Below are 18,727 nucleotides of genomic sequence, written 5' to 3' on the forward strand. Positions count from 1 at the left end.
CTCCTCATGGCTGATCTTCTGTTAAACCCTGCTCCACAGTCCCTCATTGTCGATTTTCTCTCAAACCTGTACTCCAAAGCCCCTCACTGCTGATTTTCTGTTACACTCAGCTCCGCAGCCCCTCGCTGATGGTTTTCTGCTAAATCCCTGCTCCACAGCCCTTCATTGATGATTTTCTGTTGAAACTCTTCTCCGCAGCCCCTCACTGACTATTTTATATTATACCTGTACTCCACAGCCCCTCATGGCTGATTTTCTCTCAAACCTGTGCTCCACAGCCCCTCAGTGCCAATTTTCTGCTGAAACTCCTCTCCACAGCCACTCATTTCTGTTTTACAGCCCCCAGCCACGTTCTACCCGTGATGCCGCTTGGTGAAGGCCCAAGCACAGAAAATGTCCCCCGAGGACCTCGCTGCCCTGCTCTGTGGGGAAGGGGACGAGCACCTCTCCCAGCAGGAATTTCCAGTAGCCACCGCTTTTTATCTGGCTGCCTTCAGCTGCTGTGCCCCCACAGCAGTGCAGAGAGTGAAATCCTTGGGCCGCGGGCTCTGGGAGCGAGTGGTGGCCACCCTGGAGGCCTGGTGCAGAGGCAAGGGTCAGATCCCCAAGATCCAGAGCAGGAACTTGGCCGTGGTGTCCCTCAGTGTGGGAATAGCTGCGATTTTCCTCTCCACCCTGATTCCCGAGAACGTGGTGGCCTCGGTGTACAAGCTGGAGGCCCTGCTCCGGCGAGGGTGCTCGGAGGAGGTGGTGAGCAAATGCAATCTCCTGCTCGAGGCTAACCCGAGGGATTCCATGGAGCTGCTGCTGCTGAGGGCGCTGGCCCGGGTGCTCTCGGGGACACAGGCTGGGAAGGGAGTCGTGGATTACGTCCAGGCCTTTGTGCTGCATCAAACTGAGGCGGTGGCCTACGTGTGCAGCAGGCAAAGGGAGCACCTGCCCCAGGTCGTCCAGGCCTTCTCTGATCACCTCTCCACGTGCCAGGAGGAAAGCCCAGGCTGCAGGTCCTTGCAGCAGTGGCTGGGTGACTGCTACAGCTTCCTGGCTGCGGTGGCACCGGGGCACACTTGGGTGTGCAGGGCGCGGGCAGCCCACCTCCTAAAAACAGGCAAATTTCAGGAGTGTGTGGCTGTTTGCACCCAGGCCCTCGAGGGCTTCTCAGCCGAGAATCTCGGAGGTGAGGACGTTCTGGCTCTGCTCCTGGAACGAGCTGCTGGGTATTTCTTCCTGGGCGGATGGACACAGGAAATGATGCAGGATTTAGCAGCAGCCTTTGCAGCAGACCCTGCCCGGGCAATGAAATGCTTTGAAGAGCTTTTCTCACCCCATGATGCTGAGAAGATTGAGGAGCAGGCCAGAGCTGCCCTGGAGGGGAGGTTTGCAGCGTACAGGGAGGCTGTGCATGCTCGGGCTGAGCTCAGGGGCAATCGTGGCACTGAGCTGCTCCCTCCTGTCATCCAGACAATCCAGCTGCTCCTGCACATCTGCCCAGGGTCCAGCCGGGAGCTCAGTGTCCGGCTGGCAGACTGTCACCTCCTGCAGGGACACCCCGGGGCCGCCCTGGACATCTGTGAGCAGCTGCTGGCAGCAGAGCAGAACACTTACCACAACACCCTGCTGGCACTGCGAGGCTTCTGCTCCCTCCATGCCCAGGACCACCATGGAGCCTTGCAGGACTTCCAGAGGGTCATTGAGCACGATTCCCCACATCCCAACAGCTGCATCAAAGCCCTGTGTGGGCGTGGGCTGATCCGGATTTCTGGTGGCAGCAATTACTTGACAGCCCTGGATTATATCACAGCCTGCCAGTTAAAGCTGGAAGAAACCATCTTCACCATCAAGTCCTATGTGCCATGGAACCAGAGGGGATTGCTGCTGAAGGTCCTCCAGGAGGAAGGACAGATGATGCTCCAGAGGAAGAGGTACCCAGGAGGCAGCTCAGTTTCCTTTCAAAGAAAGCAAACAGGGCTGTGCACATTCCTAACCTTGAAGGTGCTTTGTTTTGTTGGCTTTTTTCCCCTCCAGAGATGCCCCTGGGGTTTTCCAGCTGGCTTCTCTCTTGGTGGAGCTGGACAGCTCTGACGAGGCATCCCGGATCCTGTGTGCTGATGCTCTGTACCAGATGGGCCGTGGGGAAGAAGCCCACAGGCTGCTGGCACTGGCCCTCTCCAGAAACCCCCAGAGAGCTCCTGTGCTGGCCAGGCTGGCCCTGCTGCAGCTGAAGAGAGGCTTTGTGTACGATGGCAACCAGGTAAGGAGCACCTGGAAAGCCTCATCCTCAGGGTCATTCCCTCCTGCTTGTCCCAGACTGCAGTGAAATTACAGATTAACCCTCGTCCTTTGGGTGCATTTCCCCTTTATAACTAAACTTTGCTGTTCAGAGCTCCCTGAATAGCAACAGGGAGAGCTGTGACACAGGGAAACTTGGAGCCCACGTGCAGAACCTCCAGCAGAATTTTGAAGGTGTAAATACAGGGCTGACATTGCCATAAAATCACAGGGATTTGTGTCCAAAAGGCCACACAAGGACTCCCAGCTAAATCCAGCTCATTCCTCATGTCCTATTTAATGGCATTTTTCAGCACTTTAACCAGGCAGAGCATCCTGGTCCGGGGGACAACATTATGGGATTGGGAATGTTCCCTTGGAGAAAAAAAGGCACAAGTGCCACTTCTCTGATTATCCTAATGAAGCACTGGAGAGGAAAGACACAAACCCAGGAGCTCCAATATCAGTCTGCAGTTTTCTTTCTCCAATGCTGATAAACTGTGCTTGAAACCCTGAATCCTACCCAGGATCACAATGCTGAATTCCCAGGCTCTGCCATCAGAGGGAACTATTGTATTTTTTTTTTAATGCCACGTAAATTCTGCCAACCCATAAAGAGAAAGGTTTTACTGTCAGCACTTCGCTACTCTCTGTGAAAAATAAAAGTTTGCTGTAATTTGCCGCCTTTGGGAAGGCTCTTAATGAAGGGTGTGGCTTTATTAGAGTGCTGCCCTTGGAAGTTGGATTTCCATCTGCAGCTTCTGCTGCAAGTTCCACTTGGAACATCTAAAAATTTCTCTTCAAAATGTTTTTATCCCGCCTGCCTCTCAGATGCCAATCACTTTTATCTATTAATAAAATAGAGAAAGTAATGAGTTTGGGGGATGTGTCTGGTATGTCAGGATAAAATTGTTCTTGTCCAGGCTTCTCTGGCTCAGATTTGAATATCCAGTACCTGTAAAAAACATCTTTTCATGCATTTTCATTGGAAATGCAGTAAAAAAGATGTTTGTTGAGGCAAAGATACCAAAGGTCAGGCAGGATTTTTTTCCAGGAGCACAGTAATTTGTGGGTTTGAATCCATGCTTTTCCCAGATTCCTAATAACAATATTAAATACACATAAATTAATATATTCCTAATAACAATACTAAAAATAAGGCACAGCACTTCCGTGACTTTCCATTAATTTACTGGTTTTGATTTTTCAGTCAAAAGGGCCACTGGAATCCTTGTGTTCCACACATTCTCTTTTTTGGGCAATCATCCTGTATTTACACAAACACTCCACTGCCAATGTGGAGCAGATGCTGCCCTAACCAAGCAGTGCCAGGTATTTGCCCAGAATTATTTCCACAGCTGCAGTGGTGGTGAGGAAAGATAAGAATTCCCATTTTCTCCGACCTGCATTCACAGCAGGGAAGATAAATCAGGAGATTTGTGGTCCTTGGCTGGCTGAAGCCCCGGGGAGAGGTGGGGAAGCCGGGAAAGGGCACAATGGTCTCACACACAACCTCACATTTCCTCATGCAACTCTTTCTCTGCTGCCTTTTCCTCTCCCATCCTTAAGCTGCTGAAGAGAGTGATCAGAACTGGAGACTCCTCCTGCCTCCTGCCAATCCTGGACATTTTCCAGAATGAGGACCGAAAGCTGCTGCAGAGCCACTGCCGCTGGCGAGCCCTGGCCATCCTGAAGGGCAAACAGGAGGGTGCTGCCATCAAAGAGGCCATTGCCCACCTCTCCTTTGCCATCCTTGCTGCAGGTAGGACACCAGGATGCCAGTGGGATTTGCTCCTAAGGGAAATCACGTGGGTGGAACAGGATGTCCAGCCAGATCTCCTCTGTCACCTCAAACAGCAGATTCATCTAGGCCACGAAGTGGTGTAATTAAACAATAACTAAATTAATTGTTAATTCCTTGAAATGGGTTCAGCTCAGTTCTACAGGGACATCAGCCCCTTTTCCTCATGCAGCTTGTGTAGCTCCAGTGCAAAGGAGTGAATGCAGCCCCTCCCACGTTTCACCATCCCAGCTTTCCCTAAGGAGAGAGACCAGGCTGACATGGAAATGCTTCTGGCGTGTTCCAAGTAAAACCATGTTTGTATGGAAATCTGCCTTTCACTCTGAGCAAATGTTATGACAGCAGCACTGAGAAGAAGAGAGACTGGCTCGTGGAAGTGGAATAAAAACCCTGGTAATTGCTTGGAGATGGTTCCATTTCACAGCCCGTGCATTCCAGCTTATCAGCTCCCCACCTGCTAGAACAGATGCTTGTTAAGAAATAGATATTGTCTTTAGAGGAGCCAACTGGTAGAGCTCCAGAGTGATAATAACCTTTGGTACAGAAGTTTTGGAGCAAGTCAGGAGGGTGAAAAGCCTCATTCCTGCAGAGCAATTGCTTGGAGCCTGTCTGCTGGCTGATCCCTGCAGGCAGCTGCATTCGCTGACCTCCCAATGAAAACATATTTCTAGTGGCACTGATGATTTATCATCCAATATTGGATGCCACAGTTATTGATTGCAACCCTGGGCATGTTAAGATCCTTATCGAAATTGCCTTGGAAGGAAGGGATATGTGGATGGCAGGGAGAGAAATGCTCTGCAGGCAGGGAGTGGAGAGAGCAGGATTTTCACTGACAACTCTACGTGTTTATTTGGGCAGCACTTGCATGAAAGCAGAGGAAAAAAAGCAGCTCAGTATCACAACTCCCAGTGCATATTAATTCTGGCAGGGAATTAGCCAGTCCCATCTGGATAACTCATTTATCCAAAACAATGTGTTCCTTCCCTGCCCGTGGCAGGGGGTTGTGGACTCTTTAAGGTCCCTTCCAACCCAAACTATTCCGTGATTCTGACTCCACTTTATTAAAACAGCCAAGTGGCTTCATGCCTCCACCCTCACATAGTCACAGATCTCCCTCTTAGAGCTTTCTCCTCTCATTTGTGCTGCTCCCACTCCAACCTGACACGGATTCTTTTTTCCTTTCAACTCTCGACTGATAACGTGTGGTAGGAATTCCACTTGCAACCAAAATAAAGGAAACTTCCACTCCAGCAAACTCTCATTGTGCTTCATCCTGAGGTATCCTCAGGCCAAGTGGAGTTTTTCCATAGCTTCCTGTGGGTACCCTTGCAGTAACCATGGCTGCATCCCTGTACTCCAGGTGGCTATGCCGAGGATTGCCTTCTCACCAGGGCCCGATGCTATGGGCGCCTTGGGCAGATGAAAACTGCCATTTTTGACTTCAATGCTGTCCTGAAGGAAGACCCCAGGAATGTGCAAGCTCTGAGCGGCCGAGGGTTCGTTCACCTCGCTCTGAGGCAGCAGAAGGTACCGTCCTTGTGGGGCTTCGCTGATTTTTCTGAGGGAATTGAACAATATGAATGTAAGTATTACAGGATTTGTTATGGAATCACTGGACTCAGGAGTTTCTCCCAGAATTTGGGCAGTGAAAGGCTCTGGGTTTGGCTGGGTGTATGAACAGCCCACCTGACGTTACTGATTTCTTTCCCAAGGCTAGAGAGAGGAAGACTAAACCTTAGTTATGATTTTCAGTGATAACCCAAGGAGTTTCAAACACTTTGCAAACACTCATTCAAACCTGCCTTTATGATCTCATGTCATCTTTGCAAATGGAAAAGAAGCAGCACAAGGGACAGGGAAGAGAAAAGTGTTTCCATGGTTCAGCAGAGAACAGAAAGCAGCTGAAAGAACAAATGATCAATACTTAATTATTGCTTCCATTTCTTTCCTTGGTGTTATTTTTCCACAGGAGGCAGTGCAAGATCTGATCTCAGCGCTGAAGGTGGAGGCAGGGGCAGTGATCCCAGCAATCCTGTCCTTGAAGCCTGAAGCCCAAGGGCTGGTCACTGGGTGGCTCCTCCAGCACGGCAGGGCCGCTCTCACCGAGCTCGTGGCCACCAAAGACCTCCCAGGAGAAGAAACCCTCGGGGACCTTCTCACGATGGCAAAAGCACTGACCAAAATCTGCAAGGCTGCACAACATCACATCTTCTACGCCGATGTTTTGATGGCAAATGGTGAGTTCCTGTCCTTCAGCACAGCTGGGCAGGCCTGGTGGATGAGGCCTCATTTTCTTGGTGAAATGAAACTGAAGATTTCAATTCAGTGACATTAAACGCTTCCATCCTTCTTGCTCTTTTGTGCAACATTTAGGATTTCTCATATGTTCACATTTTTATCACATGGAAGGCTTTGAGGCTGGTTTTCTTAGCTAAAACTGTCTGACACAACAATGTCACTGTCCACATGTCAATGGATAGAAGTGAATGTTAAATAGTGAGTGCACTGCTGGATAATGCTGGATAATGCTGGATGGTGCTGGAGAATGCTGGATGGTGCTGGATAATGCTGGATGGTGCTGGATGGTGCTTCTCAAGAGAAGTTTGAAACCATTTTGGGACAGGGTATAATGTAATTAACACCTTCAGATGTGGACTGGCTGCCTGAACCCTGCCTCACTGAGTTTTCTCAGTGCCTTTCTCCCCATGGGATGGGTTATGGAGCTTGTGCTGGTGTTTCCCAACAGGAAGGCACCAAGAGGCCCTCAAGCACCTGCAGGAAGCCTTTGGCCACTGTCCTGCTGAGGACTTTGCCAGGGCTCGCCTGGCTGTGCTGCAGCTGCAGAACAGGAACGTGGCAGAGGCAGCAGCCCAGCTCAGCACCCTGGCCAGGAGAGATGAAAAGGACTTGGCCTTTCTCCTGAACTTTGTAGACACCAAGCAACAGCAGCATCTCGCTCAGGTACGACCCTTTTTTTTGATCACACATCTGTGGATTCAGTAGGGAAAGAATTGGGAAGCAAAACGGGGCTTGCAGGGATTTCTCCCTGCCTTGAGAAGTGTGTGGGCAGAGGTTTATCAGATGGACAGGGCATAAATTGCCTTTTCCTCCAGCTGGGTCAGGGAGTTGGAGCCAAACTTCTTCCATTGCAGTGACCTTGATCAGTCTCTAAGAATCCATCACTGCCACACCTGAGCACTTGGAATTCCTTGTTGGTTTCCCTGGCATGAGACCTGGTGATGCCCACACTGAAATTCAGGGGACGTGAGGGGCAGGATGCAGGAATTTAACGAGATCATTGCTAATTGTTGAACTCTGAGGGATACATGGAGCTCATGGATGGATCCTGGTGAAGGGGGATCCATGTTTTGTTCATTTTCTTGGTGAAATGAAACTGAAGATTTCAATTCAGTGACATTAAATGCTTCCATCCTTCTTGCTCTTTTGTGCAACATTTAGGATTTCTAATATGTTCTTTCTAATATGTTCACATTTTCATAAAATGAAAGGCTTTGAGGCCAGGCTTTTTTAGCTAAAACTGGCACAACAATGTCACATTGCTTTAATCCCCCCCTGAGTATTTATTATTCAGCATTTTTTCAAGTTTCTCCCCCAAAGTACACCCAGAAAGTATCTCCAATAATAAGGCAGGACAAGGTCAGATTGATGGCAAAGAGTTTTAACACTCAGTCAAGCATCTGCAATTCTGATTACCCAGAAGCTCTGTGTTCTGAGAATCAGTTTGCTTCCTTTTATTCAATTTGTTGCTGGTGTGCACCCTGGTGAGAAGCTATATTGTTATGCTCTCTCCCAGGTTATAAAGCAAACAACATGCTGATATCCTTAATGCAGCAAGAGGAGCCCTTGGAATGTATTTTAACAGAACAGCAGGAGGATATAAGTAAACAAGTATTAATTTACCAGTCCCCAGGCATGCCCCATTACAGAGAAAAGAGCCCCTCTCTTCTAAATAATGTAAAAAGTTCAGTCTTAGGGGGAACAGTTGGAAGATTTCAGAGGCAATTTGCAATCTTCCACTTTAGAAAGCTGATAAAGGAACAATTGAGACTGTGACTAGGGAGGCCCTAAGGAGGTGTCTGAAAATGAAGACACATTTTCCAGCTGAATTTCCCCTGCTGCCACATCCCTCCTTCTGTGGGGAAGCCTCACAGCCCAGTCCATCCGTGCTGCTTCCTGAGGCGACACAGGAGGGATGTTCTTTGCTGTCAATAAGAAAAGAAAAATGAGAAGAAAAAACAAAGCAACTTTTGTATGGCTCTCACTGCGCCCATGTGTGAGAACCCACTGGTGCCACAGGTGAGTGAAGCCTTTAAAATGGGAGAGGAACTTATTTCTGTCTCTTTTTGGCAGCTGTGTCTGAAATAAAACCCCTCACTGTGGCTTATTTATCGTGAGAGGTTATTTATCTGCTTATTTATCTGCTTGAGACAAGAGGTGTGACCAGGCTGATTTCAAAACTGGAGCCCAATACCAGTGCTGGAAGTTCAAAAAGAAAACATTGCTCTCTTTCATCTTGTGCTTTTGTTCAGCTAGTAAATGTTTGAACTCGAGCACCCGGGGGTTTTTAGGTGTGTTTTGTGACCAGGGGATGAGTGTGTGCTCTCTGGGGTGGGGAAGGAATTGTTTCATCCACCTGCCCCGTGTCTCAAAGGATTTCCCAGCAGCACTTCCTTTTTTCCTGCAAGGTTATTCCAGTTTGTGAAAGGAAGATCTCGGTAAAAGCAAAGTTAAAAAAGCTTAGAGACAGAATTAGTGCTAAAATTCCCAATGATGCCCAAATTTTGCCATGGTTCCTACCCTGGAAGAGGGAGTTTACTCTGTTACCTTCATTTCCCAGGTAGGAAAAGGAGAGTTCAGAGTTTACACCCAGTCTCAGCACCCCAGCAGAAAAGCATTTCTGCCACGTTGGTTTTTGAGTATTTGGAATTACAGGCATTTAAAAAACGTGTCATCGTTATCCTGGAGCCAGGTCTGAAGAGCTAAAAATAGTTCTGCATAAGCTGAATAGGAAAGGGTGGAGGAAGGAGAGAGCTCCTTGATGTACTCTATTTATTTTTTTCATGGAAAACAAAGCAATAAAATTCTCCCGTTATTTATAGTCAAAGGGGTCCCACGCTGAGAAATTTGTAAACAACTGGGAGAGCCCCATGGGAATAGGAATCTGAAAGATTTATTAAGCTGCAAAAGGTCAGAGGAAGGGAGTTTGCTTGCTGCTAGTGCAGCTTCAACCCTTGGGTTTCCTAAGTCAGGGGGTAAATGCACGACTGATTCCCAACCCCTCACACAGATCCTCAGGGCTGCAGCTTCTGTGGATGTCCAGATTCCTACAAAAAGGCTCTCCAAACCTGCATGGTCTGTGCCAGAACTAGGTGAAGTTGCCATTCCACATGCCCTTCACAGCATGTGCAGGTGGAGAAGGAAAGGCTTGCTCCAAACTCTTCTGAAAACATCCAACCCTCTCCCAAAGCTCAGAGTTCATCAGTCCATCTGCTGGGATTTACTGCTCAGGGCCTAACCCTTGGCCATAATCCCATGTCCAGTCAGCTCCTTACTCTTTTTTTCTAAGGAATCGAACCTTGGTCACATCATAAGGCTGGTCCCTAGGGACTGGAACCAAAAATGCCACAAAAATGTGTGTATTTATCTCTCAGTGAGGTGAATAGATGGAAGAAAGAGACACAGAGACCTAATCCAGGGATCCAGGGATCCACTCATGGACCTTTCCAGATGGTACCAGAATTATTTCAGTCTGGAAACCAAAATCAAACCTTTAGTGACAAGCTGGACTCGAGTTCCCCTGGAAAGGACCCCACAGATTTTCCTGCCCTTCCAGGTCACCTGCAATGAGGCTGATGACAAAAATGCTTCTCCAAGGCCACGTGCAGGGAGCAGCTGAACTCAGCTGTGCCATGTCCTTCCAAACCTTCTTTCCATAAGCCAGATTTTCATCTTTATCTTTGTTAGGAGATAATGTCCAAGCTGTTGATTAATCCTTTCCTGTTGCACACCAAAAAATGTCCCAGCTCGGGTCCCTGAAGTCAGGCAGAGCCAGAAGAGAATCCAGAATCCAGCTGCCCAACCTTTCTCCATCAGCAAGGATGAAAGGGGATCCTTTATTTTCAGGTGGGATTTTTCCTCCAAGTGTGGCAGGGGATGCAGAATCTCATGCCTCGATTTGGGGACTCTCAGGGAAATGTGAAAGAGTCAAAGCAGTGGCTCAGTGAATAGATGCAATATTGCCTGTGGTGCAATAACCCCAAATGCCCCAGGTCAGAGCACTGAAACCTCCAGCATCAGATTCATCATTCAGCACAACCACACCAATTGTGTTTTCTTCTGCCTCTGAGACAACAAATGCACCTTAAAGGCTGAAAATGACAATTTAACTACACAAACACAAGGAATTTTGAGGAACTGCGCTGAGTTCCTCGGAACAACGTGATCCAGAACTTTGGAATTTCTAGGGGGAAAAAAACCACCTTCTCTTGCCAGGATGCTCCTCACACAGCTGCAATTCCACCTTGAACCCTGTTAAGTTCCTGCCACTGAGGGGACACTTGCATTGAGTGGTTGCCTTAAAAACATTTCAAAGGACAAAGTAATTGTGCTGCTCTTTAAATGCACACAAGACATCTGAGATGGGTTTGGACAGGCTGCCTGAAAATTTATGGCCAGAATTGTTAAAGCCAGGGGTTGGCACTATTTGGGGAGAGGTCCTATTGCTCTTTGTGAGAGACTTCTTAATAAATACGACTATGTCAAGCAAAATAGCAAAAAATATATATATTATAGGCATTATAACGAAATAACTGGGGCAGAATTCCTCATAAACCATGAGGAGAGGCTAAATTATTTCATGCCACTGCTCTCAGATGAGGTGCCAGGACTTGCCCTGCAGTATTGATCCCTTTCCTGCAGAACCTGTTTTCCTCAGTTCTGGCAGAGAGTAATCAATCCTAAACATAGGCAGCCAAAATAAAAGGGGCACACAAAGAGACTGGAGGACCTGACCTGGCAACCAAGTGTGGCTGGGCTACCTGGATTTCTGCATCCAATTCAGGAGTTACCCTGTGAAAAGAGGAGGATGGAAACATTTATCCTTTGCTTGAAGCCTCAGCTTGTTTGGCTCAGCCTTTTGTACGCCCTCAGCTGCTGATGGCAGCCTTGTTTATAACCTGAATATTCGCTCTGCTGCCGCACGTTAAAAGCTGTATTCATTACCAATAAAGGGAAATAATGAGAAATCCATCTGAGGCAAATAGTTCTAATGGAGTTTTCTTTATTGACCTCCACAAACCTAAAAATTATGTGGTTCTTCCTGCCTTCTCTATTTTCTTGTTGTTGTTTTTCCCTTCAGATGAGGGCAGAGAGTTCAAATTGCACTCGAGATTAACAATTAGCAAAGCCACCAGTTGGCCTTTTTTCCCCTACAGCTTGGGTAAGCTCCAGCAGAGACAAAAAACTTCATTTTTTAGCACTGGCATTTGTGGGGCAGTACCTGAGGAGGTTGGTCCAGACAGCTTTTTGCTCATCATTCCTAAGGAATGTAAATGAATTCAGAAGAAATTCTGGCAGACAAAAAAAAGGAGAGGAGTTTAGAAGCTCCTGAGATAACAACGAGTACCCAGCGATCCAGGAGTTTTATATCTTATCTATATGCAAAAATACACCAACTGTGAGTTCTCCAGCTAGATGGAATTTCAACATTTGACAAAGTAACTAAGTTTTCTTAGTGTCTGTGTCTATGGCCAGTCCAGACCAGATACTCTCCTATTTTTTCCCCTTTATTAACTAACACAGATTAACTCTGTCCCCACAGGCAGCAGCCCAGGAAGGGAAGGTGCTGATGAGAGGCCATCACTATGAGGAGGCTCTGGGCTATCTCAGCCTGGCAGTGCTGGCCAGCAGAGACAGCCCCAGGTACCTGCGCCACAGAGCCGCCTGCCTGATGCACCTGAAAAAATATGAGAGAGCTCTGAAAGACATGGAAAAAGTGATCCAGGGGCACGGCTGTAACAGCCCAAAAACACAGGCTGGGGACCACTGCTGCCAGGGCTTCCTGCTGCTGGCCCTGGCTGAGGAGGAGGCAGCAGTGCAGCACTACACGGAGGCCCTGCAGCTGGATGAGCCCCTGGCCCTGGGCACCATCACAAACTGTCCTGGCAGGCAAACTTTAACCAAAACATTTCACAAAGTAGCACAAAATAACTTTGAAAAGCAGCGTTACGAAGAGGCCTGGAAAATCACAGACTATGGGCTCAAAATTGATAAAAGCACTGAGCTCCAGAAGCTGAGAGCAAGACTCAAAAGAGAGGCATCGAGCTGTAGCATACATTGATTTCTCTGTTTGGGGACTTTCTGCTGTCTGATTGCTTTCTGGTTTGTTTGGGAGGCTGCAAGAATGAGGGAAAGATGAGAAAGATAAGAAAGATGAGAAGCTCACGATAAATATGCAACAGACATGACACCGAACGTGGGACAGCAGAATTGAGAGTAGAAAGTTTCAGGCAGAGAAACAAAACAAGAGAGCAATGAGGAAAAAAAGCAAATTGCAGCATTCAGGACTCCTTAAAATTATTGTGGATTCTGTAAACTCCCCATTGTGAAAAAAGTCTCTTTTTCTGGCTAAACTGAATGAATTCTAACACAGGTGTTCCAGTCCTCCTGAAGGAAAACATTCAAATCACCTGCAGCTCGTGAATAAGAATCGTGTGTTCCCTTGCTAGTATTTGATGAGCTCTAACATGTACAGTTCAATAAATTGGCCTTATTTTTATGGGCCAGTTAAAAGGATCAGTCAAAAGTAACTCCAGTAAGGTGTTTGTGAAGGACCATTTGTGTTACACCCCTCTCCTCCCCGCTCCAGGAGGGAAGGATCTGCCCTTGTGGGAATGCAGTGGATTTGCCACAGTCAGCACCAATATCGGGGATGGGGCACCACAAATGCCAAATAACCTCTTTTACTGCCCCAGGGAACAGTGAAATAACAGATAAGGTGAAGGGTGAGACTCAACAGAGATCAAACATCCACTCCAGGGACTCCTGCCCTGATATCCAAGGCGTACAGGCAGCTCCACTCCGGGCTTCACCTTGGATTCTCAGATCCCGTGTGTCCATTTAGCCACGGCAGATAACAGGGATCATCTCTCCTTGGGGTGTCTGCCAGAGCTGCTGAATTCCATCCCTCACACTCCTGGGTGTTCAAACCCCAGAGCCAGCCCTGGAGCTCATCCAGAAGTGGCGATGCACAAGCAGGAGGTTGGAGGCAGCATCCAAGATGGGATTGCTCCCAGTGCTGCAGCATTCCTTCCTCCTCACCCCTGCTGGACAGCACGCACTCAGCCCCTGGCATGGTCAGGAGGGCTGTTTCTGCTGTCATGGCTCTGTTTTCCTGCTTTCAGGTGGACTTGGGGGCACCGCAGAGGCAGGGCTGGTCCATCCCTGGGGATTCACCTGTGAGATGGGAGCCCTCGGCTCAGTCCAGGTGGGGCCCAGGGCAGCAGCTCCTCTCTTTGTTCTGGCTGCTCCAAGGGAGTTGTCCCCATGGAGTGTGATAATATAACCAGGGAGAAAAACAGAAACTACTGCTGAAAACAGAGATGAAAGCAGTGCTGAGGACTGCTCTGCTGCTTTGATTAGGATGAAAGGGAAGAGGGAGCATTTTCTTTTTTGTTGTATTGTTGTCTCAAAGGCAACATTCCAGGGTGGAACTTCATTCAGCAGCCATGGGATCAACCCCCAGCGCTGACACCACCTGGAACCTTCCACCTTTTCCTCTTCTCTGCATGCTCCTTTCTTCTGCCCTAATAGCACAGGTAAGACTGGGCTTCTTGCCCTTCAAATTTGATTTTAATCCTAGTGACGCTGATGAGGATTTTTCCCCGTAATGAGCATCAAGATATTGTGGGATAGCTTCTTCCCAAGCATGAAATTATATCCCTAAAAACCTGTTGGCTCCATTTGCAAGCCTAATGAAATAATTTTGCTCGTTTTTTCCTTCAAATGGTAACTAACAGACAGGAACTTCTCTGTGTCTCGAGAAATTTTTGAGAAGTGGTTGTTTAGGGCTTTGGAATTTTTTTTTAAGTCTCTCCATTATGTAAAAACTTTTTTCAGACATGGAAAGCACTGGGAATATAATCCAGTTGTCCTGTCTCCCAGGGTAATATTCCCTTCGTTAGTCTGGAAGTTTGGGGGATTTTGGCCTGTTCTTTTGTTAAGCAACGTATTATTCTGATATAATGCATTTATTGCTCCCAAAGAAATATTTCTTTAACAATAAGGACCACAGGCATCCCTGCAAGATTGCCAGAGAGTTATCCTGAGGAAAAATTCCTTTTCAGGTGCCTGCCTGTTCCTCATGGCCTTGAGGAATGGCTGCTTCTCCCAGCAGCTCCTGACTCCTCTCATCAGCATTTTTATTGGTTTCTTTTATTTTCCTTGTCCTCTGTGCCCACTGAAGTCCTTTGCCTGTGCCTAAGCTTCTGATTGGTTCTTTATTTCTCTGTTGTGTTCTTACTCTTCCAAACAATTTCTAGGAGAGGGCTTGGAGCAACGTGGGATAGTGGGAGGTGTCCCTGCCCATGGCAGGGGTGGAACTGGATGGGCTTTAAGGTCCCTCCCAACCCAAACCAGCCCATGATTCTATGATTAGAGACAAGCCATTTTCTAAAAGAAATAAATAAATTAAAATTTGGTTCTAGTTCTGGCTTGAAGAATCTGCCTGGTAAACCTGCAGTGGTCATTTCTGTACATTTCTGTAACCTTAAGCTGCAGTTCGTGGGGACTGTGGAGCTGTTTCCCACTGCTTTGAAACCCTTCCCTCACTCTGTTCGAGCAGCCTATGGTTGAATGCTCAGAAAAGGAACTTTATTGCTCCTTGTACAATGTGCTTTAGGACATACTCTCAAGGAATTCTGCTGTAAATGTCACGCAACTGTGAAAAATTCAAATATATTTATATTAATCAAGACTAATGTAATCAAGAAGAAAATACAACCTAATAAAAGGTGAAACTGGATACCTGTTTGTAATCCAGCTTGAAGCTGCAGTCATTAATTAATTACAGCTTAAACATCTGTCGTTTATCCAGCTCTCAGCTCCATACAGACACTTCCAACCATTTCTTTGCTCTGCATGAATTTTGCTCCTTTAAAGCATTCTGCAACCTCAATAACAGCGTTGCACATCATCACCAGGTAATGAACAGTGAAAGTAAACTGTGAAATCGTGGTTGAGAATGTTCCTGCACAAACAGTGCCCTGCCAGGCTCGCCCCTCTGAAGCACTCCACATTCCTTCTAAGCATGTGAAAGGAAAATCAGATGTGAGAATATTTGCATCACAATTAGAGTTAGACAAGGGAGGTTTCCTGACCTCGTGCTCTGCAGTCCAGCAGGCAAAGAACAGCTTAGAAATGATGGCAAAGTGTTTGGAATTAAATATTCCACTGGAAGCTTTTCCTCAGAGTTCAGACAGAGTTAGCTTTGACCTTTTGTGATCTCAGAAGGTTTAATTTCCTTTAAAACCCCATCACTCCCATTAATTTTTCCTATTTCACTTCACTGCGTGCTTCCAGGTACTAAGGGAGTCCAAACACTTGAACCAACTTCTGCAGCTGCTTTGGAAGCTGACACATCTCCAGGGAATTCATCTTCCTGCCTTTCAGCCCAAGTCATTGTGCTTCCCAGCCTTAGAGCGTGGTGGAAGTGTGGCTCTGGACCAGAGCCATGCAAACCCAGGAACTTAATGAGCTTCCCGTGTGCCCAAGTGAGGACAGTCCCCTTGGCTGGCAGGGGCAGATGTTTCACTCTAATGACAGCTAATCTAAAAGCCATTTCTTTTACCACCATGCCCCTGCAGAAGATTAACTGTGTTATCATGGTGCTGCTGCTGCATCCAGCAGTTTCCAATTTGCCAGGGCTCCGAGGAGTCACTGTCAGCAGGAATTTAATGTGTTACATGAAATTATCACTGCCTTTGGAGCCTGCCTTTGGAGCCTTGGCTGCTTCAGTTGGATGTCAGCCACACTGGTCTGTGCTGGGATCTGCTGGTTCACTCAACCATTACTCAGTGGCACCTTAAGAAAAGCAGTTCATTATTTAGGAGGCACGGCATTCCAAAGCTGTGGGATTCAGAAGTCTCTTTCCCCTCCTGCTCCTGCTGTGGGTTTCAGGAATGACTTTTCCATAACCATTTGTTCTGCCAATGCTGCAGAGACTGCACCTGCCCACAGGTGAGTACAGGCAGCCCTGAGCACAGGAGCAGTGGTTTCTTGGCTCCCAGAAGTGCCTGGAGGGCAGAAAATAAACACAACTGATATTGCTGGTTGTAGCTCTCAGCAGCTGGGGGTGTTTGAGGGTGGGTGGGGAACAAATTTCCACCCCAAATGGAAGGCTGGAGAACATGAGCCAGTCCCAAAGATGTCAGCAGAGAGTAGAAACCACTCATGATCACAGTGATGGTGGTTTTAGTTTCTCATTAATGAACCAGCAATTGAGAAAGTGAGAAAACAGCTTCTGTTCTGACCCTCCCTGATGTCACAGCCTGGTGCCACTGACCCTTCTGCATCCCACACCTCAATACAGGTGTGGAACCTACACCTCTAAGACATGTACAACCAGGTAATTTTCAATCAATTCACTTCCAAAGTCTATCCTGGGCATGGGATGCATGGCCAAGACCTCCTGGAGACCCTGGCAAGCCTCCCTTGTGTCCCTGAGAGCCACTGGGGACTTGTTCTGAGCCAGAGCAGCTGTGGCTTTAGGTGTGTCACCACCCAACCTGATCATTGCTGTGTTTGTATGTTCCCTACACAATCCCAAAAAGTCAGGAGTGGCAGAGAATGAACGAGAATAAGAATTTCCCCCTGGACTGTAAAGGAAATTAAGAGCAGTATCTGATAATCAGTTTGCATGTCTCATTCCTGAACTGCACCAGTAAATGAGAGAATTTAGCTGTAAAGCCACAGGAGGGTTGTAGGAGGGAGCAGGAAACACAGGAGGATGTTAATGATTCAATTCCACCCTGGTTTGCATTTTGTTATGCCCCTCAGTTGTGCTTTCATCTCCAGGTGGGTGCTGCACACACCAAAAACACTTCCTGGGCATCACCCAGAGTGAGGGACCTGGAATCCCCACGGAGCACCAGCCTCAGATCCAGATCAGTAGTGGATGAAATGGAAAACTGACAGGGATTAGCATTTCCCCACTTGAAATGACCATCTCAGAGAGCTTCTTGATTGCTTAGAAACCCCAGATGTGCCATTATAAGACATTCCGGCGCTGGTAATGTGCTCAGTCTGTTCTCTGGAAGTCACATTCAAATCTGAAATTCTTGGGAACACCTCTGAGTGCCTGTCACGGTGTAGGGTTTGTGCTCTCACTGTAGACTTTAACAAAGGGAACAATTACACCTTGCCATGTGCTCAGTTTTGCAGCCTTGCCAATAGGATTTTTGCAATGTTGTTTCTTTTCTTCTCGTGCATCATTTGGCCATTCTTGATCTGCTTCCTGAAGTAAGCAGGTAATTAGCCATCTACATAAATTGCCCTGTGTCCACACCATTAATGTGCTTGGATGTTTCAATTGATTGCATTCTCAACTGGTTTGGACGCCTTAAATGCCAGCTAATGCAATCCAATTAAGTCTCCTAATAAACCTGCCTGATGAACTGCAGTATAATCACACATCAAGCAGAGATGTAGAGGAAAATGCCACGGAACTGACAGTTCAGAAGAGACCGTGTCATTTGGAAAGATCCAAATCACTTCTCAGCAGGGAAACTGGGAACATTGGCTCTAACTGGTGCTGGATTTGGACCCCAAGACCTGATTCAACACAACTTTTAAGCACACACTTAAATCAATTCCTATCCACAAAACCTTTTACACAGAATCATGGAACAACCCAGGTTGGAAGGGACATCCAAAGGTCATGAGAGCCAACCTCCCATGGCAAAGGGATCCTAGATAAGATTATCCAGCACCCTGCCCAGCCTGGGAAATCTTGTAAGCTTCCAGTGATGGGGACCTTATCACATCCCTGGGGAGGCTCCTCCTGTGATTGATTATTCTCACTGGAAGAAAAAAAAAATCTTTTATCAAGATTAAACTTTTCCCACTCCAACATCCTTTTGCCCCTTGTCTCCCACATGAAAAGTATCAGCTCAAGAATTATCTCGAGCGAGCACAAATGCAAAGGGGATTTCAGGTGATATGGGGGGGCTCTTAAAAATATTATTCGAACAAAATTAGCTGAGGCAGCAGGAAGTGAAATAAACTCCTACGGGGACAGGATGTGAACTTCCAATAGTGCCCCACAAGCAAATTACTTGAAGGTGGTGCAGTGTCTTTGTGTCAGCTCTGGAGGTCTTTTCCTAAGCCCAAGCAGAGATTAGGGATTTAGTGGAGCAATCTGTATGAAATTCTCTGCTCTGTTCTGCCAGATGCCAGACAAGACCTAATAGCTCCTCTGGCATCCGTGTCTATTAATCTAATCTTGACTTTGATTCTCTGTGTGACTGCCTTTCATCTGTAAAATGGGGATAATTCTCTCTTTCAGATGCTTGTCAGTACCTCTTAGTTCCGGGTACGCGGCGCTTTGAAGATGACATTATTTGTGCATTTTCTATTATT

General features: G+C 47.2%; 1 protein-coding gene across 1 annotated transcript; it reads left to right on the top strand.

Moving 5' to 3' along the window:
- Positions 1-347: 347 nt before the first annotated feature.
- Positions 348-14,696, top strand: TTC34 (tetratricopeptide repeat domain 34). Its single transcript, XM_042031979.1, has 7 exons — positions 348-1,922; positions 2,026-2,251; positions 3,838-4,030; positions 5,433-5,599; positions 6,042-6,309; positions 6,819-7,033; positions 11,913-14,696. Exons 1-7 carry the CDS (start codon positions 394-396, stop codon positions 12,429-12,431), a joined length of 3,117 nt encoding a protein of 1,038 aa, XP_041887913.1. The 5' UTR covers positions 348-393; the 3' UTR covers positions 12,432-14,696.
- The last annotated feature ends 4,031 nt before the right edge of the window (positions 14,697-18,727 follow it).

This window comes from Corvus kubaryi, unplaced genomic scaffold (assembly GCF_017639235.1).
Source record: "Corvus kubaryi isolate FWS band 111438036 unplaced genomic scaffold, C.kubaryi_AGA036_p1.0 37352, whole genome shotgun sequence".
NCBI classification, from domain to species: Eukaryota; Metazoa; Chordata; class Aves; order Passeriformes; family Corvidae; genus Corvus; species Corvus kubaryi.

Bases quoted from the DNA above. Each gene is read 5' to 3' on its own strand.
- TTC34 (XM_042031979.1), top strand. From the start codon at position 394: ATGTCCCCCGAGGACCTCGCTGCCCTGCTCTGTGGGGAAGGGGACGAG. The intron at 4,031-5,432 runs GTAGGACACCAG...CCTGTACTCCAG, and splicing joins CTTTGCCATCCTTGCTGCAG to GTGGCTATGCCGAGGATTGC. The intron at 5,600-6,041 runs GTACCGTCCTTG...ATTTTTCCACAG, and splicing joins TCGCTCTGAGGCAGCAGAAG to GAGGCAGTGCAAGATCTGAT.